Source organism: Caretta caretta, chromosome 11, assembly GCF_965140235.1.
Source record: "Caretta caretta isolate rCarCar2 chromosome 11, rCarCar1.hap1, whole genome shotgun sequence".
Classification (NCBI taxonomy): Eukaryota; Metazoa; Chordata; order Testudines; family Cheloniidae; genus Caretta; species Caretta caretta.
In genome coordinates this window covers 12,841,265-12,862,537 of record NC_134216.1, presented here as the reverse complement: position 1 = coordinate 12,862,537, position 21,273 = coordinate 12,841,265, and the positions used below count along the sequence as shown (strand labels likewise).

At 42.8% G+C, this 21,273-nt stretch overlaps 1 protein-coding gene across 7 annotated transcripts in view; it reads left to right on the top strand.

Moving 5' to 3' along the window:
• Positions 1 to 21,273, top strand: part of HEG1 (heart development protein with EGF like domains 1) — a 95,490-nt gene that overhangs the window by 62,986 nt on the left and 11,231 nt on the right. For 5 of the 7 annotated variants that reach the window (XM_075117749.1, XM_075117750.1, XM_075117748.1 and 2 more), the window contains 7 exons: positions 2,430 to 2,488; positions 3,098 to 3,258; positions 6,542 to 6,676; positions 16,847 to 16,889; positions 17,014 to 17,051; positions 18,311 to 18,398; positions 20,630 to 20,804. In XM_075117749.1, coding sequence (XP_074973850.1) covers positions 2,430 to 2,488; positions 3,098 to 3,258; positions 6,542 to 6,676; positions 16,847 to 16,889; positions 17,014 to 17,051; positions 18,311 to 18,398; positions 20,630 to 20,804 — 699 coding nt within the window. Of the gene's footprint in view, positions 1 to 2,429; positions 2,489 to 3,097; positions 3,259 to 6,541; positions 6,677 to 16,846; positions 16,890 to 17,013; positions 17,052 to 18,310; positions 18,399 to 20,629; positions 20,899 to 21,273 lie in introns of those variants that run through there. The other 2 variants (XM_075117747.1, XR_012664328.1) reach the window with 2 other exon arrangements.

Here is a 21,273-nt window from a genome sequence, read left to right as displayed (position 1 = left end):
CTTTTCCTCAGAGACTGTAAAATATGTTGTCAGCAAGACATGATGCTTCATAATTCTTCTGCTCTACTTTGCACTGATTAGGCCTCAACTGGAGTATTGTGTCCAGTTCTGGGTGCCACATTTCAGGAAAGATGTGGACAAATTGGAGAAAGTCCAGAGAAGAGCAACAAAAATGATGAAAGGTCTAGAAAACATGACCTATGAGGGAAGATTGAAAAAACTGGGTTTGTTTAGTCTGGTGAAAAGAACACTGAGAGGGGACATAACAGTTTTCAAGTACATAAAAGGTTGTTACAAGGAGGAGGGAGAAAAATTGTTTTCCTTAACCTCTGAGGATAGGACAAGAAGCAATGGGCTTAAATTGAAGCAAGGGAGGTTTAAGTTGGACATTAGGAAAATCTTCCTAACAGTCAGGATGATTAAGCACTGAAATAAATTGCCTAGAGAGATTGTGGAACCTCCATCATTGGAGATTTTTAAGAACAAGTTAGACAAACACCTGTCAGGGATGGCCTAGATAACACTTAGTCCTGCCATGAGTGCAGGGGACTGGGCTAGAAGACCTCTCGAGGTCCCTTCCAGTCCTATGATTCTATGATTCTGTTATTCCAGTGCTTCATGACAGAATTTATGTTTGTGTGGGAAGAAAAAATGAATCAGCTCTTTGGAGCAAGACTTGTCCTTTTGTTCTGTTTGTACAGCATCTAACTCAGTGGGGTTCTAGTCTATGACTGGAGCTCCTGGTTGCTACCACAATACAAATAAATTATAAGAATGCTGCATTTGCAGAAGAGTACACATAGTGGTAACATTAGACTAACTGCATATAGCCAAATAATACTGGTTGGTGTTCATGCTATTCCAATCTAAGTTGCCCATCTCTGGGAAGGCAGAAACCACAGTTGATTACTCACCTGGAGAACCAAGCTTCAGCAGTGAGAAATGGGACAAGAAAGAATAACTTCAGCTCTTCCTTCATGCCAGGGGATGGGCTTTGTTAGGTGTCAGAATAGCAGCCGTGTTAGTCTGTATTCGCAAATAGAAAAGGAGGACTTGTGGTCTGATAAATTGGTTAGTCTCTAAGGCGCCACGAGTCCTCCTTTTCTTTTTGTTAGGTGTGGAACTTGAATCATTAGCTCCTTTTTTCTCTCTTGGCTGAGGGATGGCTTGCCCAGGCAGGAAATAAGGATGGGTGATTAGGCTGATAATTATGTTCAAAGATCTGCTCATTTTTTGAATCTTAGTTCATCCCACCCCATCAATACCTCAGTGGAGAGACCCTGCTTCAAGGAAGCTGAGTGAGTTAGACTAAGGCAAAGCTCATTCTGACTAGGCTGGGGTTGCCTATAGGCTTCTATTGAGTGCCCTCCCCCTAGTGTCTTGTTGTACTGCAGTTTCCGGCGTAGGGGTTATAAAGATCTTTATTTCCGGTTCGGAGGCAAACTCCGGACCAATAATCCTGGGCTCCCCCAGTTTCAGCAACAAGTCTCATAAATACCAACCTGGTGCTGAAGTTGCTTGGAAAAGAGAGCTGTGGCTCTGAGTACACTGCGAGCTAGGGTTGTGATTCCCCTGCTTGCGTACACATACTCCTTTCTTCTCAGCAAGCTAGCCACGAGTATCAATAGCAGTGTAGCCGTGGTAGCCCTGGCAGTGGCCGCATGGCATAGCTGTGCCAAGTACATCTCCACCAGTTTCAGGCAGGTTTATTCTCGGCACAACGAAGCCAGGCCTCCGCGGCCGCTACGATGTCTACACAGCTATTGCAACTCGTGTAGCTCAATACGAGCGAGTGCGGGTTTGTGTACGCAAGCAGGTGAATCAAACTCCTGCCTCACAGTGGAGAGGTAGCCGGTGAATCATTCATACCAGGGGTAGTTCTCTTGCCTACCACGTATTCATTCTTGTCTTCGCACAAGTTAGATCAGCTTTTTAGCAGCCCTTGGTCCCAGCAGTTCACTGTGCCTGTTCACCAAGCAAGGCAGCTTGCCTGGTGACGTAGCTAAAGCAACAGGAAGAGGGAATGACAGCCTCCGTGATATTGACTAAACAGACTTAGGAGAAATCAAAATAAATGACTGAGTCCGAGACTCTTTCCTTGAGGGTGGGATTCGGGGGGAGGCGCCTTGGATAATGTGCAGCATCCAAGTGTGTCGTTCTGAATAGTGCCTTATGCAGGCCTCTTTCCCCACTGCTTTGCTGGCTGGTCCTCGCCCATCGTGCTCACTGCACAGCAGGCCTGGGACAGATGCCCATTTTTATAAACCATAGGACTTTGCTCATGTCCAAAGCTGCACAATGGCGACTTCATCCTTCCCTTGTTGACAATACAAAGCCCCTCTGTCTCATTAAAATAGGAGGCTGTTGCGAAGGTCAGAGGTCGCTGTTTAATTCCCGAACAGTAATAGAATATCCATTCTTTCCTTCAGCTGAACGTGTCTCTCTCAGAGTTACCTGGCTATTACAACTCAGTAGTTAAAGCTGCAAGGTAAGGAATATAATACAATGCATGTGTCGGGGATAGGGGAGAAGCTACCTCCTTGATCTGAACAGCCTAAAACTCTGGGGAAGTTCAGCTCTGGATCCAAGCTTTGCAGCTGATAATAAGATAGACACAATGTGGCATAAGAGGACTCGCTATGGAACTGGGAGCAAGGAACACTGTAGTGCTCTGCCACTGACTTTCTTTGTGGCCTTAGGCAAGTCACTTATGGCCTGATTTTCAGAAGTGCTGACCAACCCCAGTTCCCAGTAAAGTCAATGACACCTGTTTTCAAAATCAGGTCATTAATATCCCTAGGCCTAACTTTGCCCCTGAAAAATACGAGTATCTCCTCTCATTGGCTTCATTGTGAATTACTTGTATCCCACTGCGGACGGAATTGGGTCTTAAATGTATATGTTTGCCGTGTCTGTAAAGTGGGGGTAACATAAGACAGGGTTGTTATGGGGACTTAGCTAATGTTTGGACAGTCTTTTCAATATACATCAAGTGTTGTATGCACGCTACGTATTACTGATATTAATAGCAATCTGCCGAGGACATATTAACAATGAAATAAAATGCAAACGATGATGCATAGGTTTTTTTTGGCAGGGAGTCCAATTCTGTCCGAGTTTCAGTCCAAACCACCTTTTCTTTAGCATCCAACGTGACGCTCTTTGACATTGTTAGCAGTGTACGAAGCTACATTAGTGCTTGCAAAACTTCTGCTGAAACCTGCCAGTTCATCTCCAAGTATACGCTGCTCCCCAGAGGTAAATAACTTCCGGATTGATCATAATGAAACTGCAAAACAATCAGCTTTTTATTTGTTTGTTTGTTTTTAAAGTGACTGTGGCCTTCTGAAAAGTCCCTTTCAAATATGTATCTCATTTAAATGGAAGTCATCTTAAAGCCCCTGCGGTGTAAAAAAAGACTGCAGATGTCAAGTTTTATCTTACCCGCATGTGTGAGTAATCTGCCTCTTTATGAAAATGTTAGAGGGGTGAAAGACATTACACCGCGCAGAATTACAGTTACTGTGAATGGTCCTTTTCTCTCTGGGGTACGGCATTGAATCCCATCCAGATCAAAAAAATACGAGACTTATTCTAACCACGTGGTTTGAACCTATCAAAATGGTTTGAGTGCAGGGCTTAGAGCTGCTAAAAAAGGGGAGGGTGACAGCAAGGTGAGGTTTATAGTGAGACAAGCCCTCCCCGTCAATTTGATGATAGCCTTTCTTTGCTGCTATGGTTAATCTGTATGTGCTGGGGGTTGGGTTTTTCTTGGTGCCAGATTCCATTGGTAAAAGTGAACAGTATTAAAATGGTTCGAGGCTGAGTAACATTTCTATACAGACCCCTTCACCTGCCCAGGCCCAACCATGGGATGCAGTGTGTGACTAGGGACCAAAACATGATGCATGCAGGAAACTTCAAAATGCTGTGGAATTCCTTCCTTCCATGGACATAGGTTTCTGTAGCCTCCATTTCATGAGACTGATGTTACAGTCCAAGTGAGGGGACCCCAAATGTGTGTGCAACACAGGTAGCCTTCAGACTAAAATGAGTGCTATCCCATGAAATGAGGGACATTTGAGAGACAAGGTTTCCATTAAAAAAAAAAATCTGCATCCAGAGCTTTGTGACGTACTTGTAGATGTTTTGCTTTGAAGATGAGAGTTGGCAACATTTAGCCTTGGGTCTGAGTCTGAAAGAAAAATTGGTCTGGCCATTTAAGCTAAATAAGCATAAAAATGAGAAATTTGGTAGTTTTAAACTCCTTTTCTCATAGATTTTAAGGCCAGACAGAGCCTATTTTGCTCATCTTGTCTGACCTCCTGCATAACACATGCCAGAGCTCTTCACCTGCTAATTCCTGCCGCCAGCCCAATTAAAGTGGTGGCATTTGATTTGATAGGCCAGCTGAGCCCAAGTCCAGCGGGGGCCTCTTCCGCTCTTTTGTTTTGTGAGGGTTAGTGTCTAATTTCCCATTAAAGATAAACAGAATTGTTGACAGCACAAATTATTCTCTGACACACATATTGAAAATCAAGCTGACAAATTCAGGAGGGAAGGGAATCAAGAAGAGCTGGGACAGTAAAGGGTTATGAGCTCCAGTTGGGAAACATATTGGCGTAGAAATTGTAGCAATGATTTATTATTACCCAAGTTCACACAGCTTGACCCAGCTCTCCTCAGTCAGGCCTGAACCAAAGCCCAGCAAAGCTAATGGAAGTCTTTCTGCAGAGGGCGTTGGAACAGGCCTGTAGTTCAGTTATGAATCTTTACAGGCAGTAAGTAACTCTAGTTCTCTTAATTCTTTTATTGGGCCAACCACATTCTGTGACTCAGCAGTAAGATGATGGGATGCATTTTCATGCTGCTTAAGCCTGTGGAGAGGATTTGGGTCCATTACAGTGATCAGATGGTTATTGGGGTTTCCTTGTTCTGCGATTATATGTATTGCACAGCCTGGTCCATAATCTGTAAAAGCTCAGAGAACTGGTTTTGGGGAGCGCATTCCTATACTGCAGAATTCACTCAATAATACCTTGTACTTATATAGCCCTTCTCGTCTTCAAAGTACTTCACAAACATTAATTGCTCATTTCCCTGTGTTGCCGTATTAAAGAGAATGGAAATGAGGCAAGGTTAAGTCATTTGCCCAAGGCCACATAGTGTTCTACACTGCAGATAGACAACCACTGCTGGCCCATGCCAGCTGACTTGGGCTCGCCAATCTCGGGCTAAGGGGCTGTTTAATTGCAGTGTAATTGTTCGGGCTCGGTTCTGCAGCCCAAGCTCTGGGACCCTCCAATCTCGCAGGGTCCTGGAGCCCAGGCTTTAGCCCGGGCCCCAGTGTTTACATCACAGTTAAGCAGCCCCTTAGCCCAAGCCACAGGAGCCCAAGTCATCTGGCAAGGGCCAGCCACCAGTTTTTATTGCCGTGTAGACATACCCATAGACTCAAGATTAGATCTAGGATTAAAATTCATGAGTTTCTAGCTCCTGGTTCTATGCTAAGAGCGGTGGGCCATACCCCTCTCTTTCTCTAGTCTCCTAGTTTGGTTTGGTTGTATCAGAAGTGTGGGGAAACTACATCTTGGCTGAAATTATAACAGTATTTGTGGAGCATGCTGCTGTGGTTCTCCTTACTATATACTACATCTTTACATGTCAGTGGTCTGTCTGTCTGTCTGCTAGAAGGCGGAGATGTGAGGGCATTTACGCTGGAAGAGCTTTACAGAGTGAAGGATACTCTGGTATCTCTCTAACAGGGATTTAATATTTGTGTCCCTTAATCTGAAAGAAATCATCTAGACTGGAAGTACAAGTTGTGTATGGCAAAAAGAACAGCATATACAAATTCTTTTTTTTTAACTGAAGATTTCATACACATTTAGACTGAATATCATGTACAACTTCGTAATGGAGAGATCTGTGAGACTGCTGAATTCTGTCAGGGTTGGACAAAGCACCCAAGAATATATTGCAGGGAACAATGCTGTGTTGGTTGGTAGGAGATAGACCTGATGACTCAGTAGGTCTTTTCTATCTCTAATATCTGCGTTCAAATATTGACCCTCTTAATAAATACATTATGTATTTAGTGCAGAAATGGGCAAAAATCTCATCCAGGTTATAAGCCCTCCAAAGCCAGGGAGTGTACAGATGCAGAATTTTAATTCATGCCCATTATATTATTATTTATTATTTGCATTGTGGTAGTGGCTAGGGACCACAATCATAGACAAGAACCCCATCGTACAATCACATAACAAAAAGGATATATATCACAGAGCTAGGGACAGCTGTAGAATTCAGATCCATGTTCTGGTTCCAACCGTTCCCTACATATTTGGGCCAATCTCTGTTGTAGGGACTGCCATATCGGGTCCTGTGGCTTTATCTCAAAAGGGAGCAAATGTTAATAAAGAAATAGGGGAAAGCATTACCTGATCTAAGTGTGATACATGGGGAAAGCTGATGATCAACATGCATAACAGTGAATTTACAAGGACATGAGCTGATATTGGTGATGTCTTTATGGTAGTTGGTGGATTGTGTAAACAGAAGGACCCTGAATGTGACAGAGAGACTTCGGAATGCAATGACTTGGATGGCATTGCAGTCTGCCAGTGCAAGAGTGGATACTTTAAATACAACAAGATGGATCATTCCTGCAGAGGTATTGTTCTTTTCACAGCCAGATTTGCTTTGGTTTTTGCTTAATATTTTGTTTCCAGTTGAAATGATTTTCACACATGTGTTCTTTGTATTTCTTTGCATGCTAAGCAGCTTAGTGTTATGAATAAATATTAACAGTTTAGATTTCCTCCATTTGGATATGGTGCTTTACAGAAGAACTTGAAGATACTCTCTCACTACAGTTATCATAATATTATCGCTTTCGGGAGCATGCTGTGCAAGTCAGAAAGATCCAGTGAAAAGAGACAAGGGGTTGGAATGCCAGAGGCAACAGTTCAGTGGCATAGTGCACAGATAACATAGCACACTTTTTTGTGTTGCTCTTTTGTCTGAACTCCAGGGGAAGTAAAGATAATTGTTTTAAATTCACAAGCTGTATTGATGCATCCTTAGTATTTTGAAATGACCAAGTAGCTGAGAAGGAGTGTGAATTTATTTGATCTTAAAAAGGGTCATAATAGACATTTAAATACAAGAGCCAGTATCTTAACTAGTGCCTTAGCAGACACAGAGCTATTTCACTACATTTTAAATAAACTATGGTCAATTTTGCTCCTGCGGTGATCAAAATAAATGTACCTAGGTTCAGTGGAGCCCATTGCCTGCTTAGATTAGTCAATACTGTGGTGTGTTGTAAAAAGTCCAGCTTCCTGATCATGAATACACTTATGACTTTGATGGTTATTATGTACTTTTTGTTTCTGGCTGTGAGTGCAACATGCTAGATGCTGTATAAACGTGTGGGAAGAGTGTCCCTGCTCCAAAGAGCTCACAATCTACAAAAGATGACACCCTCTTCCCCTCTCTGTCTGTATGAAGCAGCCAGTTGGTGATTAGTCATGTTTTGACAATATCACAATTTGTAAGAGACCACATGGACATTGGATTGGGACCCAGAGTCCTGGCTTCCAACCTTGGTTCAGCCATTCTGTGTGATCTTGGGCAGGACACTTCACCTGATTGTGCTTGTGTTTTCCCACCCCACCTTTATTTGTGAGCTCTTTGAGACAAGGTATATCTCTTGCAATATTTATATACAGCGCCTTGCACAATGTGGCCCCAATCTCAATTGGGATCTGTAAGTGCTATTGTAAAACAAATGAATCCTTTGTGAGTGTATACATGTGGGGCGGGGGGTGCCTGTGTGTAGGGGGGTATTTTTGTTAAATATGTTGACTATCCCCAATTAGTCCTTAACCTTGCCATCCTTAGTTGGCTAGGTTCTTGTCGACAGCACAATGAAAGAACCTTGTCAACCAGCACTAAACAATTCTAGTCAGGTCTGCAGTGGCTCTGAAGTAAGCTTAAAATAATCTAATATGCCTTCGCTCAAAAATATGTGATAATGTTTCCCTGCTTTCCCTCATACATGTAATGGGATCTCCAGCAGCACTGGCATCTAACAGCAACAAAGAGGAGGAGACGGGATGCGTGAAACCCACATAAAATAACATCTAGTTTTTATTTCAATCGGCTCCAGTCCGAGAAAGTAGCGTTCCTTTTTTTCCTTCTAAGAATGGAGGAAGGTTGGTATCAAATGATGCGGAGATTGCTGCAGTGTACCTTGCAGGGGGTGGGGCTGAGAAGAAGGATGGTCCAATGGTTAGGGTGCTAGCCTGGGCCTTGGGAGATCCAGCTTTTAGTTTCTTGCTCTGGCACAGACTTCCTCTATGACTTTGGGCAAGTCACTTCATTTCTCTGTGCCTCAGCTTTCCCACCTGTAAAATGGGGGTAATAGTACTTATTCATCCCCTGGGGAATGCTGTGAGAAGAATAAAGATTATGAGATGCTCAAATACTATGGTAATAGGGGCATTGTAAGTACTTCAGATGGGATGGGATAATTCTGTTCTCATTCCATCTGTAAAATAAATAGGATACTTTATTGGTCAAGGGGCTTGCAGCAGAGCAATAAAAGACACACCATCACCTCTGTTATGATCAAATGAGCAGGACAATCAGGCACCACACATTTTAGACAGGATGACACCTCCATGAGCTTGCAAATGGCATAGGTGAAAATTGCTCTAGGGCAGATGGCGTTTTACACACAGCTGTGTTGAGGGGAATTTTACCTCCATGTTATCAAGAGCTGGGGACAGAGCGGGAAGCCATCTTCTGTAGTGAGAGTGGGGTAAGATCTTTTAAAGAGCTCATGGCTAGATTTTTCAAGTGCTCAGCATTTGTAGTTGGGGCCCGATTTTTGACAAAGCTGTGCTCCCATTTAGCCCCCATTGTGCAATCCAGATTTTCGAAAGGACTCAGCACCCAGCAGCTCCCAATTTGACATTTACAGAGATTTTTTTCAAAAGAGTACCAGACCCAATGTGCTGAGCTCTTTTGAAAATCTGCCCTGCATACAGGTGCCTAGAAGGGGACTGAGTGTCTGGAAAAACTGGCCCTGATTGTGGGTGGTGAAAATGTAGCCCATAGCATGTTAAATGCTCGCAAGTGGTAATTCTAATTATAGTGTTTCTTCCTGTGGGAAGTGCCTTTTGTACTGAGCTACCCGGAATCCTTTACAGGAAGTTGGGTGTGATTTGGAGAGCACCTAAGGCATGGTGAATGGTCAGCAGCAAACCTCCAGGAGTGTCTCTTTCCTGGCAAAAAGCTAAAGCCCACTTGTGGGAAATCTGCCACCTAGAGCACACTGGTAATTCTGGCTCCACAAATATCTAGTATCAATAAGGTTTAAGGGAGGGGTTCTCAAAGGAGCTGGAAGGAGCTTGAAAATCTCAGCCTAAATACCATTCATCATACGTTCCATTCATCTCCAGGTAGCCCCTGTTCCCATCCTTTCCAGGACAGAACACCAAGCCTGCAGGGTTGATGAAGAAAAGGCCACCACAGGCTCGCCCTGTCGGCTTCTGCAGGGTGCATTTTTCTCAGTAAAACCAAGTGTCCTTGTGTGAGCAGAGAAAGGCTCTGATCACTTCCTCCCATCCAAAAGGTTCCAAGAGACCCCTCAGGCATTCACTGGGTGAGGGAGGTCGAGCTGGACAAAAAGAAATCCTGAGTGAAAAGTCAAAAGAGGACTGGAGTTGAAAGTTCTGCCTGGCTGCAGGCCTCTCTAGTCCTTAACACCCCTCTGCCCCCTTTCCACCTCCCAGTTTAGGTTCATAGGCATAGTTTGACTTCTGTATTTGGGGGGCAGCTCCAGTCCGGCCAATGGGGACGTGTGTGGGGGTCCAGTTCCGCAGCTTGCGGGGGCAACGCACCCCCTGCCTCTCCCGGACTACACCGATGTTTAGATTTTGGAATAGCCGGTAATAGTTAAAAACTAGGAGAGTGGGAGTGGCACAGTGAGCTCTCCTCGAAGCAGATTCAAAGGAACTGGGGAGAGGTGTGGGAGGGAAGCTGCATGACAGGAGGGGGAGAGCTGGGGGGGGGGGTAGTGAAAGGGAAATAGGAGCAAAAAGTTCTGCAGCTCTGCATTACATTTGAAGAACCCTAGGATGCACCGAAGTGGGGCATTCAGGACCTGCCCCTGCCCTCTGTGTGATAGCTTTCCTGTCTGTGGGACTGGAGAATTTTGTTTGCAGTAAGGGGGGGGGGGTGCACTGACTGCACCACTGTGCAGTGGCATCCCTGTGGGTGAGGGATTGGGGTCAGGTTGGGCCACAAAATCCGCCAGTCCTTCCCCACTTCCCAAGCAGCAGAAGAGTGCTAGGGCTGCAGTCACCTTTGTGGAGTGCAGCCTGGGAGATAGGATTGCTCCCAACACAGGGTTCTGTAATGCCCAATCTAGTTACTCAGTTTTCCTCTCCTGGATCTGGTAACATGAACAAACCACTCTGCTCTTCTGCTGACACCTCACTATTATGTATAGGTCAGGTGTATATAATTTTGTATTCATGTGCATGTTGTCCTGGTTTCTGGTTGATTGAGGCACTTATCACTTGTCCTTCTACTTGTGGACTCTTCCTTGATTTTGTAAAAGTCAAAAGAGAAAGTTCATGATAAATCTAATACAAAGAGTATGATGGACTGACTTAATTATGAATGATGATCGGCAACTAAATATCCAAAAAAAAACTACAATAGCAAGATATTGGGGGGGAAATGGTTAAAAAAAAAAGCCAGACTGGTTTAAAAGAGAAATGAAAGCAGCAATACAAAATAATGTAAATAACAAATGGAAAAAAGGGAAAGTTGATAGCAATGGAAATATTTGGTAAGGGAAGGAAAAGGATACAAGGAGAAATCTATGGCCAGAAGAGTTAAGTACAATAGGAAAGAGTTTCTTAAGTATTTCAGGAACTGAAGAAGCCCTTATAATGGTACTGGCCCATTATTAGATGAAAATGGTAGAACAGTCGAGCAGAAAAGGCAGAAGTGGAAATATGTACTGTATGAAAAATATGAAAAATTCAGATAATGTATTCATATCATATGATGAAATACTTTTCATTCCGACAATAACTAAGGAAAATGTTAAATAGTAGCTACTAACATCAGACAGTTTTAAATCAACATGTCCAGAAAACTGACACTCAAGTTTTTTAAAAGAGTTGCACTCAAGAGTTTTAAAAGAGTTGACTGAGGAGCTCACTTGACCATTAATGTTGATTTTTAATAAGTCCTAGAACACTGGAAAAGTTCCAGAGGACTGGAAAATAGCTAATGTTGTGCCAGTATATTAACAGGGTAAACAAGATGATCTGGGCAATTATAGGCCTGTCAGCCTGACATAATTCCTGTGCAAAACAATAGAATGGCTTATATGAGACTCAATTAGTAAAGAATTGAAGGAGGGTAATATAACTAATGCCAGTCAACATGGGTTGATGGAAGAAAGATCCTATCAAAGTAACCTGATTTTTTTTTTAATGAGATTACAAGTTTGGTTGATATAGATAACAAAGTTGGTATAATATACTTAGACTTCTGTAACACATTTGTCTTGGTACCACGCAGCATTTTGATTAAGAAACTAGAACAAAACAAAATCACCAGTGGCATATATTAAATGGATTAAAAACTCGGTAATTAATAGGTCTCAACATGTTGTTGTAAATGGGGAATCAACTGGTGGGTTTCTAGTGGGTTCCCTCAGGGATTAATTCTTGGCCCTATGCTATTTATCATTTTTATCAATGATCTGAAATAAAATGTAAAATCATCACTGATAAAGTTTGAAGATGACCCAACATTGAGTTTGGACAGGTCACTCATACAGAGCGATTTGGACCATATAGTAATCTGGGAGCAAGCAATACTGCCAAATGTAATGCTACACATCTAGGAACAAAGAGTGTAGGCTGTACTTAAAGGATGGGGGACTCTATCCTGGGAAGCAGTGCTTCTGAAAAAGACTTGGGGATCCTGATGGATAAGCATCAGAATATAAACTCGCTGTGCAATACTGGCTAACAAGGCTAATGAGATCTTTGAATGTATAAACAGGGGATTGTCAAGTAGGGGTAGGGAGGTTATATTGCCTTTACATTTGGAAGTGGTGCAATTCTTCTGGAATACTGTGTCCATTTCTGGTGTCCACAGTCCAAGAAGGATGTTGAAACATTGGAGAATGTTCTGAGAAGAACCATGAGAATGATTAAGGATTGGAAAACCTATTTTACAGTGGTAAACTCAAGGAACTCAATCCATGTATCTTATCAAAGAGAAGGTTGAGTATCTACATGGGGAAGAGAAATATTATAATAGAGGGTTCTTCCTTCTAGCAGACAAAATATAACAAGATCGAATGGCTGGAAATTACAACTAGACAAATTTAGACTAAAAATAAACTGGACAAATTTTAGACTAAAATTACCTTTAAGAAGTAATAAAATTTTGAACAGTCAGGGCAGTGGATTCTCCATCACTGAAAATTTTAAAATCAAAATTGGAGGTTTCCCTAAAAGATATGCTCCAGTAAAACCACAGCTATTGGATTTCAAATAGAAATTAATTCAGGGAAATCCTATAGCCCATGCTATGCAGGAGATGATCACAGTGGTCTCTTCTGGCCTTAAAATTGAGGAGTCTATCAATTACTATTGGTGTTATGAGATCCCCCTGCTATAGAATTCTCCTGGTCTATTATGATGATGTTGCCAACACATCTGAATTGTGTACAGATTAAGGTCACACACTTTTCTTTTCCTTGCCAAATATCTGAACACAGAGATACAGTGTTATGACTAGATATCTACTCATCCAGCTACACAAGAACTTTAAAGGCATTTCGTACGTTGCAAACTGCACACAACAGTCATAGAGCTAGGAGACAAAGATGTTGTCAGTTGTATTGCTGTGGGTTAGCAGTGGCCTTCACTGGTCAGCTGTGTTTATCACATGTAGTCTCTTCTTTAAGTATAGCTTTGGGTTCTTATTACAGATCCCATATGCTTTATATTCTGCTTTAAGGTGGAAGTACAAATTAGAAAGTGTTGGCCCAGAGTCAACAAGAGTCCAAGGATGTGTGGTTAGGTTGATCACATCACAGTGGGCCGGTGCAGTTTAAGAACATAAGAAAATGATGCATTTGGACTCTGAAAAGTAATAGGGCTAGAGGATGGTGGCTGACTGCACATCTTGTCAGATCATCATCACTAGTTTTGGCTTTAGAGAAAGACATGCAGTTTGACCTCCTAACTGAAGAAAGAGCTCCGTGCTACTGAATTGGAATGAAAACAGAAAAAACAAAAAGTTTAGAAACAAAATTTAAAAAAAATCTGTTTTAGATTACTTGAAATGCTCTGTTTTGATTAAATTGAAACATTGTTCCAATTCTGACATCTAAAAATATATATAAATTTCAAAACGAAAAATCAGAATGCTTCGTTTCCAATATTTTTAAAACAAAATTTCATTGAAATGGACATATTCTCACAGAAAGTTTTGATGCTGATGAAATTCCATTTTCTGGTGGAAACGTGTTTCATAAAAACATTTGGACCAGCTCTAATTGTTATCTGAGGCTCCAATCCAGCAAGGCACTTAATTGGTCCCATTGAAGGCAGTTGGGGGGTTTCACAGTCTGGCACACCCCCATCATTGAAGTAAGTTCAGCTCCCTTGTGCCAGGATAGGTGTTCCCTTTTGGCCAATTAAGAGGACAGGGCAGCACCTGGGGGTTAAAGGATCAGGGAGAGACAGAAGGAAGTCTCTGGGAAAAGCAACAGAGAGCTGTCTGCAGGCCCTCCCTGGAAAGGAGGAGGAATTATCAGGAAGCCAGCAGAGGAGCTAGTCTGCTGACTATTCAAGAGCCAAAGCCAGAGCCAGCAGGCTGAAAAGATCTGAGGGCTAGGAAGCCAATGGAGGGGATAGCCAGCCATCCTTCCTGGGCCAGAAAGTCATGGCTGGAGAGGGCTGAAGGCTCAGAGCAACAGAGGGAGATGTCTGCTGGCTCTCAGAGTTGGAGAGCTGAAGCTAGAGGGCCAGAAGGCTGGGAGTGAGGCACCATGAGGGATGCTGGAGCCGTACAGGAGGGCTGAGGCATGGTGAGGAATGGGGTGCTGTACTGGAGATCTGGGGCATGGCAAAATAACACTGGGGCTCTATTCGATGTTCTCTCTGGACTCGGGTTGTGGGACTTGGCTGGGTCTTGTTTCATTATGGTTTAGATGGTTTATTTTTAAATAAACGAACCCCACAAGGGCCATTCGTACTCGGAAAGACAGCTTGGGGAGTCTGAAGGAGGGAAACTGAGGCAGGTATGCTTGTCATGCCTCAGACTGCCACCAGAGGATGCTCCAGACAAGCACTGCCCTGTGACAGGTGGCTACTCTTGTGCATAAAGTTAAGCATGGGCCAAAATTGATAGCAATTGCACAGTGTGATCTGATAGCTGAGTTCCTATTATTATTATTTATTTTGTAGAGCCTCATTCATGGACCAGGACCCCATTGTACTCGGCTCTCTTGATGGGAGGCCTTTAAAGCACCAGGAATGCCAGAAATAATGCCTAGCTTCTTGTTAGTAAGAGCTTGTGCTTCTATTTTGCTATACATGGCAGTGAATATTGACCTCTTCTTTGTCATATGTTGCATTTCCTGCCTCATACTGAGAGCAGTGGCTCCTGCATTCCTTCACCATCTCAGATTATGTATTAACAGGCCCAAATGCTTGACATTTAGGCTTTGTTGTGGTTGCAGCTTGTGTGCGTATGTTTGGAAAAGAGCTGAGATGCTGCCTGTCTTTTCTTTTCAAGCTCTGAAGATTTCAAGGGTATATCTACACTGTAACATAAGCCCACCCTTGATCCTGGGCTCCAAGCTAACCCCCCTTGCGTCTACACTGCAATTGCACTAACCCAGGGCTCAGAAGCAGGGTCCCAGGACCTTGCAGGGCTGGAGGATCCAAGCTCAAGTTAAGCCGGGAACCAGGATCCAAGCCTTATTGCTTTGCAGTGTAGACACAGCCCCCCAGAAGGGGTCCAGGGAGTCAGCCGAATGTAAGAACTTAAGAATGGCCATACTGGCTCAGACCAAAGGTCCATCTAGCCCAGTATCCTGTCTTCTGACAGTGGCCAATGCCAGGTTCTTCAGAGAAAGTGAACAGAACAGGTAATCAACAAGTGATCCAACCCTGTTGCTCATTCCCAGCTTCTGGCAAACAGAGGCTAGGGACACCATCCCTGCCCATCCTGGCTAATAGCCATCAATGGACCTATCCTCAATGAATTATCTAGTTCTTTTTTGAACCCTGTTAGAGTCTTGGCCTTTCCAACATCCTTAGGCAAAGAGTTCCACAGGCTGACTGTGCGTTGTGTGAAGAAATACTTCCTTTTGTTTGTTTTAAACCTGCTGCCTATTAATTTCATTAGGTGATCCCTAATTCTTGTGCTATGAGGAGTAAATAACACTTCCTTATTTACTTTCGCCACACCAGTCATGATTTTATAGACCTCAATCATATCCCCCCTTAGTCCTCTCTTTTCCAAGCTGAAAAGTCACAGTTCTATTTATCTCTCCTCAGACGGAAGCTGTTCCATACCCCTCATCATTTTTGTTGCCCTTTTCTGTACCTTTTCCAATTCCAATGTCTCTTTTTTGAGATGGGGCGACCACATCTGCACGCAGTATTCAAGATGTGGGCGTACCATGGATTGACATAGAGGCAATATGATATTTTCTGTCTTATTATCTATCCCTTTCCTAATGATTCCCAGCATTCTTTTGACTGCTGCTGCACATGGAGTGGATGTTTTCAGAGAACTATCCACAATGATTCCAAGATCTCTTTCTTGAGTGGTAACAGCTCATTTAGATCATTTTATTTGTATAGTTGGGATTATGTTTTCCAATGTGCATTACTTTGCACTTATCAACATTGAATTTCATCTGCCATTTTGTTGTCTAGTCCTGCGCACCACCTTTCAGGAAGGATGTGGACAAATTGGAGAAAGTCCAGAGAAGAGCAACAAAAATGATTAAAGGTCTAGAAAACTTGACCTATGAGGAAAGATTTAAAAAACTGGGGTTCTTTAATCTGGAGAAGAGAAGACTGAGAGGGGACATGATCATTGTTTTCAAGTACCTAAAAGGTTGTTACAAGGAGGAGGGTGAAAACTGATTCTCCTTAACCTCTGAGGATAGGACAAGAAGCAATGGGCTTAAATTGCAGCAAGGGAAGTTTAGATTGGACATTAGGAAAAACTTCCTGTCAGGGTGGTTAAGCACTGGAACAAATAGCCTACAGAGGTTGTGGAATCTCCATTGTTGGAGGCTTTTAAGAACCGATTAGACAAACGCCTGTCATGAATGGTCTAGTTATTACTTGGGTCTGGTCTCCACTGCAGACCTATCTTGGTATAACTACGTCACTTGGGGGTGTGAAAAATCCACAACCTAACCCCCCCGTGTAGGCAGCGCTATGCTGGTGGAAGAGTTTCTCCCACCGACACTGCTACTGCCTCTTGGGGAGGTGGACTGACTAAGCCAACAGACTTAGAGTATTTTCATTAAATACTACAGCGGCATCGGTACAGCTGTGCCAAAGAAGCATTTTAAGTGTAGACATGCCCCAAGTCCTGCCTTGAGTGCAGGGGCTGGATTGGATGACATATGGAGGTCCCTTCCAGTTCTACACTTCTATGAGTCTGTGACTAGAGCTTCTAGCTACAGCAATACAAATAATAAATACAAACCTACTTACAGTTCGCCACTGAGGGGTGCTCATCACCTTTCTCTTTCATTTTCTAGCTTGCGAAGATGGATATAGGCTTGAAAATGAGACGTGTGTGAGGTATAGTAATCTCTGTTTCTTAACCTAACCCCCTTTTCCGCACCCACTCCCAAAATAGCTTTGGTAACATGTTGTCACAACTAAGGCTCAGATGTTTAAAACTCATAGTTCTTTCATGTTACAGGTGCCCGTTCGGCTTAGGGGGATTGAACTGTAGAAACCGTAAGTATGGAACTTCTTGTCCTTTCACGTTATTCTTCGTTAGGGTCATGAGGGCACACAGGCCTCTTCTATTTCTGATATGTTTTCAGCCTGAACTGCAATCAGAGTGTTTTGTTCTACTTAGCTGGGCAGAATTTTCCTTGGATCACAGTTACCCGTCAGCACTAATGAGAAATTCTTATACTTTTTATAAAATAGAACTCTTACACAATGCTAGAAAGTTGGAGTAGTAAGTTTTATTGCTGAACCAGGTGTGGTCATTTGTTTAACATTAAAGCTGGTCAGAAAATTCCAACATTTTGGGTGGAAAAAAGTCCCAAATTGGGCCAAAATTTGAAATTTCAAAATTTTTCTCAGAACAGAAATTCAAAAATCATTTCATTTGAAAGCATCATATAGTTTCATTTAATAATATCAAAACATTAATAATGTAATCTAATCTAATCTAAATGTCTAAACAAAATGAAACAAACAAGAAAGTCATAACAAATCATTTCAAAATTTTACCATTGAACATTTTGTTGAGATCTTCTTGTTCCTGCAATAAGTTTCAATTTTGATCAAACTGAATTTTCTGATGGAAGAGTGTTCCATCCATTTTTTCGATCAGCTCTACTCAACATTATTACACAAATGACTTCTTGGAGGCCTCCTCTGCACACATATAGACCCACAGACTTTAAGGTCAGAAGGGACCATTGTGGTCATCTGGTCTGACCTTCTGCACGTTGCAGGCCACATAACCTCTTCCACGCACTCCTGTAACAAACCCATAACCTCTGGCTGAGTTACTGAAGTCATCAAATCATGGTTTAAAGACTTCAACTTATAGAGAATTCACCATTTACACTAGTTTAAACCTGCAGGGGACCCGTGCCCCATGCTGCAGAGGAAGTGAAAAAGTACAGTCTGTCATGAGCTGATCACTGCTGCTTAAAGATGATCTGAAGTGAATTGGCAGACTTTTCGTTGCACACCTCTCATATTTTCATAAGTACAAACTGTCCCAAAATGGGGACCTGTTTTTCCATGTCTAACAGTTCCCATTTTTCTACTCTGTCCTCCAAAACTCCCCAGCTCCAGGTAAATCTACTTGACATAATTTAATGTCCTATTTGATAATTATTGAACAAGAGAAGATAATTCCTAATCCTTTTGCCTGATGGATATGTAGCTATATACCTGTATACTCACTTAAATATTTACAAGCATGTTATCATTTCTCAGTGAGTGAGGTCTCCTGTGTCTCTTGTGTTTAGCGTATCAGCTAATCACCGTGGTGATTGCAGCTGCAGGAGGGGGACTTCTGCTTATCCTGGGGATAGCACTGATCATCACTTGCTGCCGGTAGGTATCATAAACCAGACGCCAATCCTGTGTTATTGATGTTAATGGATTATACAGGACTTGGTGCCTCACCCCTAGAGCTGAAAGGCCAAACATGCAGAGAACAAAACCTAGTGTAAACAATATATTTAGTAAAAAGAAAAGGAGGACTTGTGGCACCTTAGAGACTAACAAATTTATCTGAGCATAAGCTTTCGTGAGCTACAGCTCACTTCATCGGATGCATCTGATGAAGTGAGCTGTAGCTCACGAAAGCTTATGCTCAGATAAATTTGTTAGTCTCTAAGGTGCCACAAGACCTCCTTTTCTTTTTGCGGATACAGACTAACACAGCTGCTACTCTGAAATATATTTAGTGGAGATACCAAGGGATATATTGTACTTACACTTTGGGGAAAATCTTTTTTTTCCCCAGGAGCCAGCCCAAGTAACTCAGCTGATTGCTGGGAATCATGTTCATTGGGATGGGGAGATAAAGGAACCCTGCCTACTCCGAGCCATGGAGCAGCAAAGGAGCTGCCTTGCAAAGGCAACTCCAGCTGAGATGAAAGAAACAATTTATGCAATAGGAAAGACTAGAGGATTTTGGGTAGTGGGTAATGCTCTAGTCACCTCCAAACCCCAGCCCAGCCCCACTGCTCAGACACCCTGTTCGTGGCCATGTAGCAAGGTTCTGCAGAGCTGGATTCCATATCACACATGAAGTGCAGGCCTCTACATGTTCTTACAAGTGCTGCCTCTCTTTGGCACCACAAAATTACCCTGGCCGGGAGGCCTTCTGTACCTATGGACTGGGAGCAACACTTAATTTGTGCCAGGGCTGAGCCCCAGCATCTTTAAGCTTGGCAGTTCATAGCCCCGGCACCTCTGGGCTTGCCGCGTCAGTTATGAAAGTAAAAAAATTGCTTGAAGCCCATATCTAAAGGCTTGATCCCCAGCACCTCTTTCATTGCAAATTAAGCACCGAATGAGAGGCAGGATTTACCCCATAGTTAAATAGAACTATACTCAGTGTATTTAATATAGCACTTTACAATATTAATTAAAACTGTACCACACTTTTGTGAAGTAGACAAGTATTATGATACCAGTTCTGTAGATGGGTAACATGATTGTGTCAGGGGCACCTAGCATGTCAGTGGTATAGCAAAGAACAGAACCAAGGTGTCCTGACTCCTTGTCTTCATATCTAGGTACAAGATCACCTCCCTTCCTTAAGTAGACTATCCACTCAGTAGCATATATGTTCAGCATTGGGATATCACCCTCTTTGGGGACACAGTTTTGGATCTAAATCTCCTCCAAAGGAGATTCTCATAAAATACAGTAGATAGGCGGGTTGTTTGCGGGAGGGATGTTTTTGAGATTCAGGGGGTTCAGACCAGCTGCCTAGGGCATTGGTCCAAGCAGTTTCATTATACCTGCAAAATACGTCTATTCAAATGTACAGAAACTTGAGGAGCTTGATTTCCACGTTTTCTGTGACCTTTCCCTGACTTTTGACACTTCCGTGACTCTTCTGTGAACTAAGATACATCAATTCACTGATTTTTAAGGCCAAACAGGACCATTATGATAACCTAATCTGATCTCCTGTGTAAAACAGGCCATAGACTCTCACCCAATGATTCCTGCATCAAGCCCATAACTTGTATTTGAGCTAAAGCGCATCTCTTTTAGAAAGACAGACAGGCCTTATGTAAAGACTTCAAGTGACGGAGAATCCACCACATCACTGGGTAAGTTGTTCCAGTGGTTAATTACCCTCACTGTTAAGTCATTCCTGCCTTAGTCACAAGGTTTGGGCTTGTCTGCACTGGGGATTCCAATCAAGTGTGCACCAGTGCAAACCCTGACTGTGAAGAAGAAAAGCTGCAATTTTTACACTAGTGCAGCTTATTCCAGTGATAAGCTGCATTGGAGAAAACTGGAGTTTTCTTCACCTACAGTCTGGGTTCACACCACTGGAATGTGTTACCTAAGGAGGTGGTGGAATCTCCTTCCTTTGAGGTTTTTAAGGTCAGGCTTGACAAAGCCCTGGCTGGGATGCTTTAGTTGGGGATTGGTCCTGCTTTGAGCAGGGGATTGGACTAGATGACCTCCTGATGTCCCTTCCAACCCTGATATTCTATGATTCACTGCCTGGAATCAGGGCAAATCTCCTTAGATCACGTCACCGTAACAAGACAGCAAGGTCAGTTTTGCCTTTTAACTTTTTTTTTTTTAAACAGGAAGAATAAGAATGACATAAGTAAACTCATCTTCAAGAGTGGGGATTTCCAAATGTCGCCATATGCTGAGTACCCCAAGAATCCTCGAGCACAGGAGTGGGGCAGAGAGACCATAGAAATGCAAGAAAACGGAAGCACTAAAAACCTGCTGCAGATGACGGATGTATATTATTCGGTATCTATTCCTGGGTTCCATCTATACTGTCTCTTTTGTCTGATGGTCCAGAGATATTATATCCTTTGCTACCTGAGATGTGGACGCATGGCATGTAAGACAAAAAGACAAAAGCAAATGCCTGAGGTTATGAATAGAGTTTTGGGAGTCTTGCGGGCACAGTTTCTGAGCCTGCAAACCATTACTCATGTGAGTAAATCTAATGTAGTCAATGTGGTTACTCATGTGAGTAAATGCTGAAGGATCAGGTCCATATTTTGCAATGATGTTGTCCAGTGATATAAGAGGACTATGAGCATTACTTTGTTTTGATTTGCATTTTATTTGCAAGGTAAATTTAAGTTTTTCCAGAGCACATTTATTGGGATATACCATAGCAATGGAATGTATTAATGAGCCTCACAGAGTCCCGCTATTCCACTGCTCTGAGAGTGCGCATCGTGGAATCAGAGATCAAGTCTAGGCACGT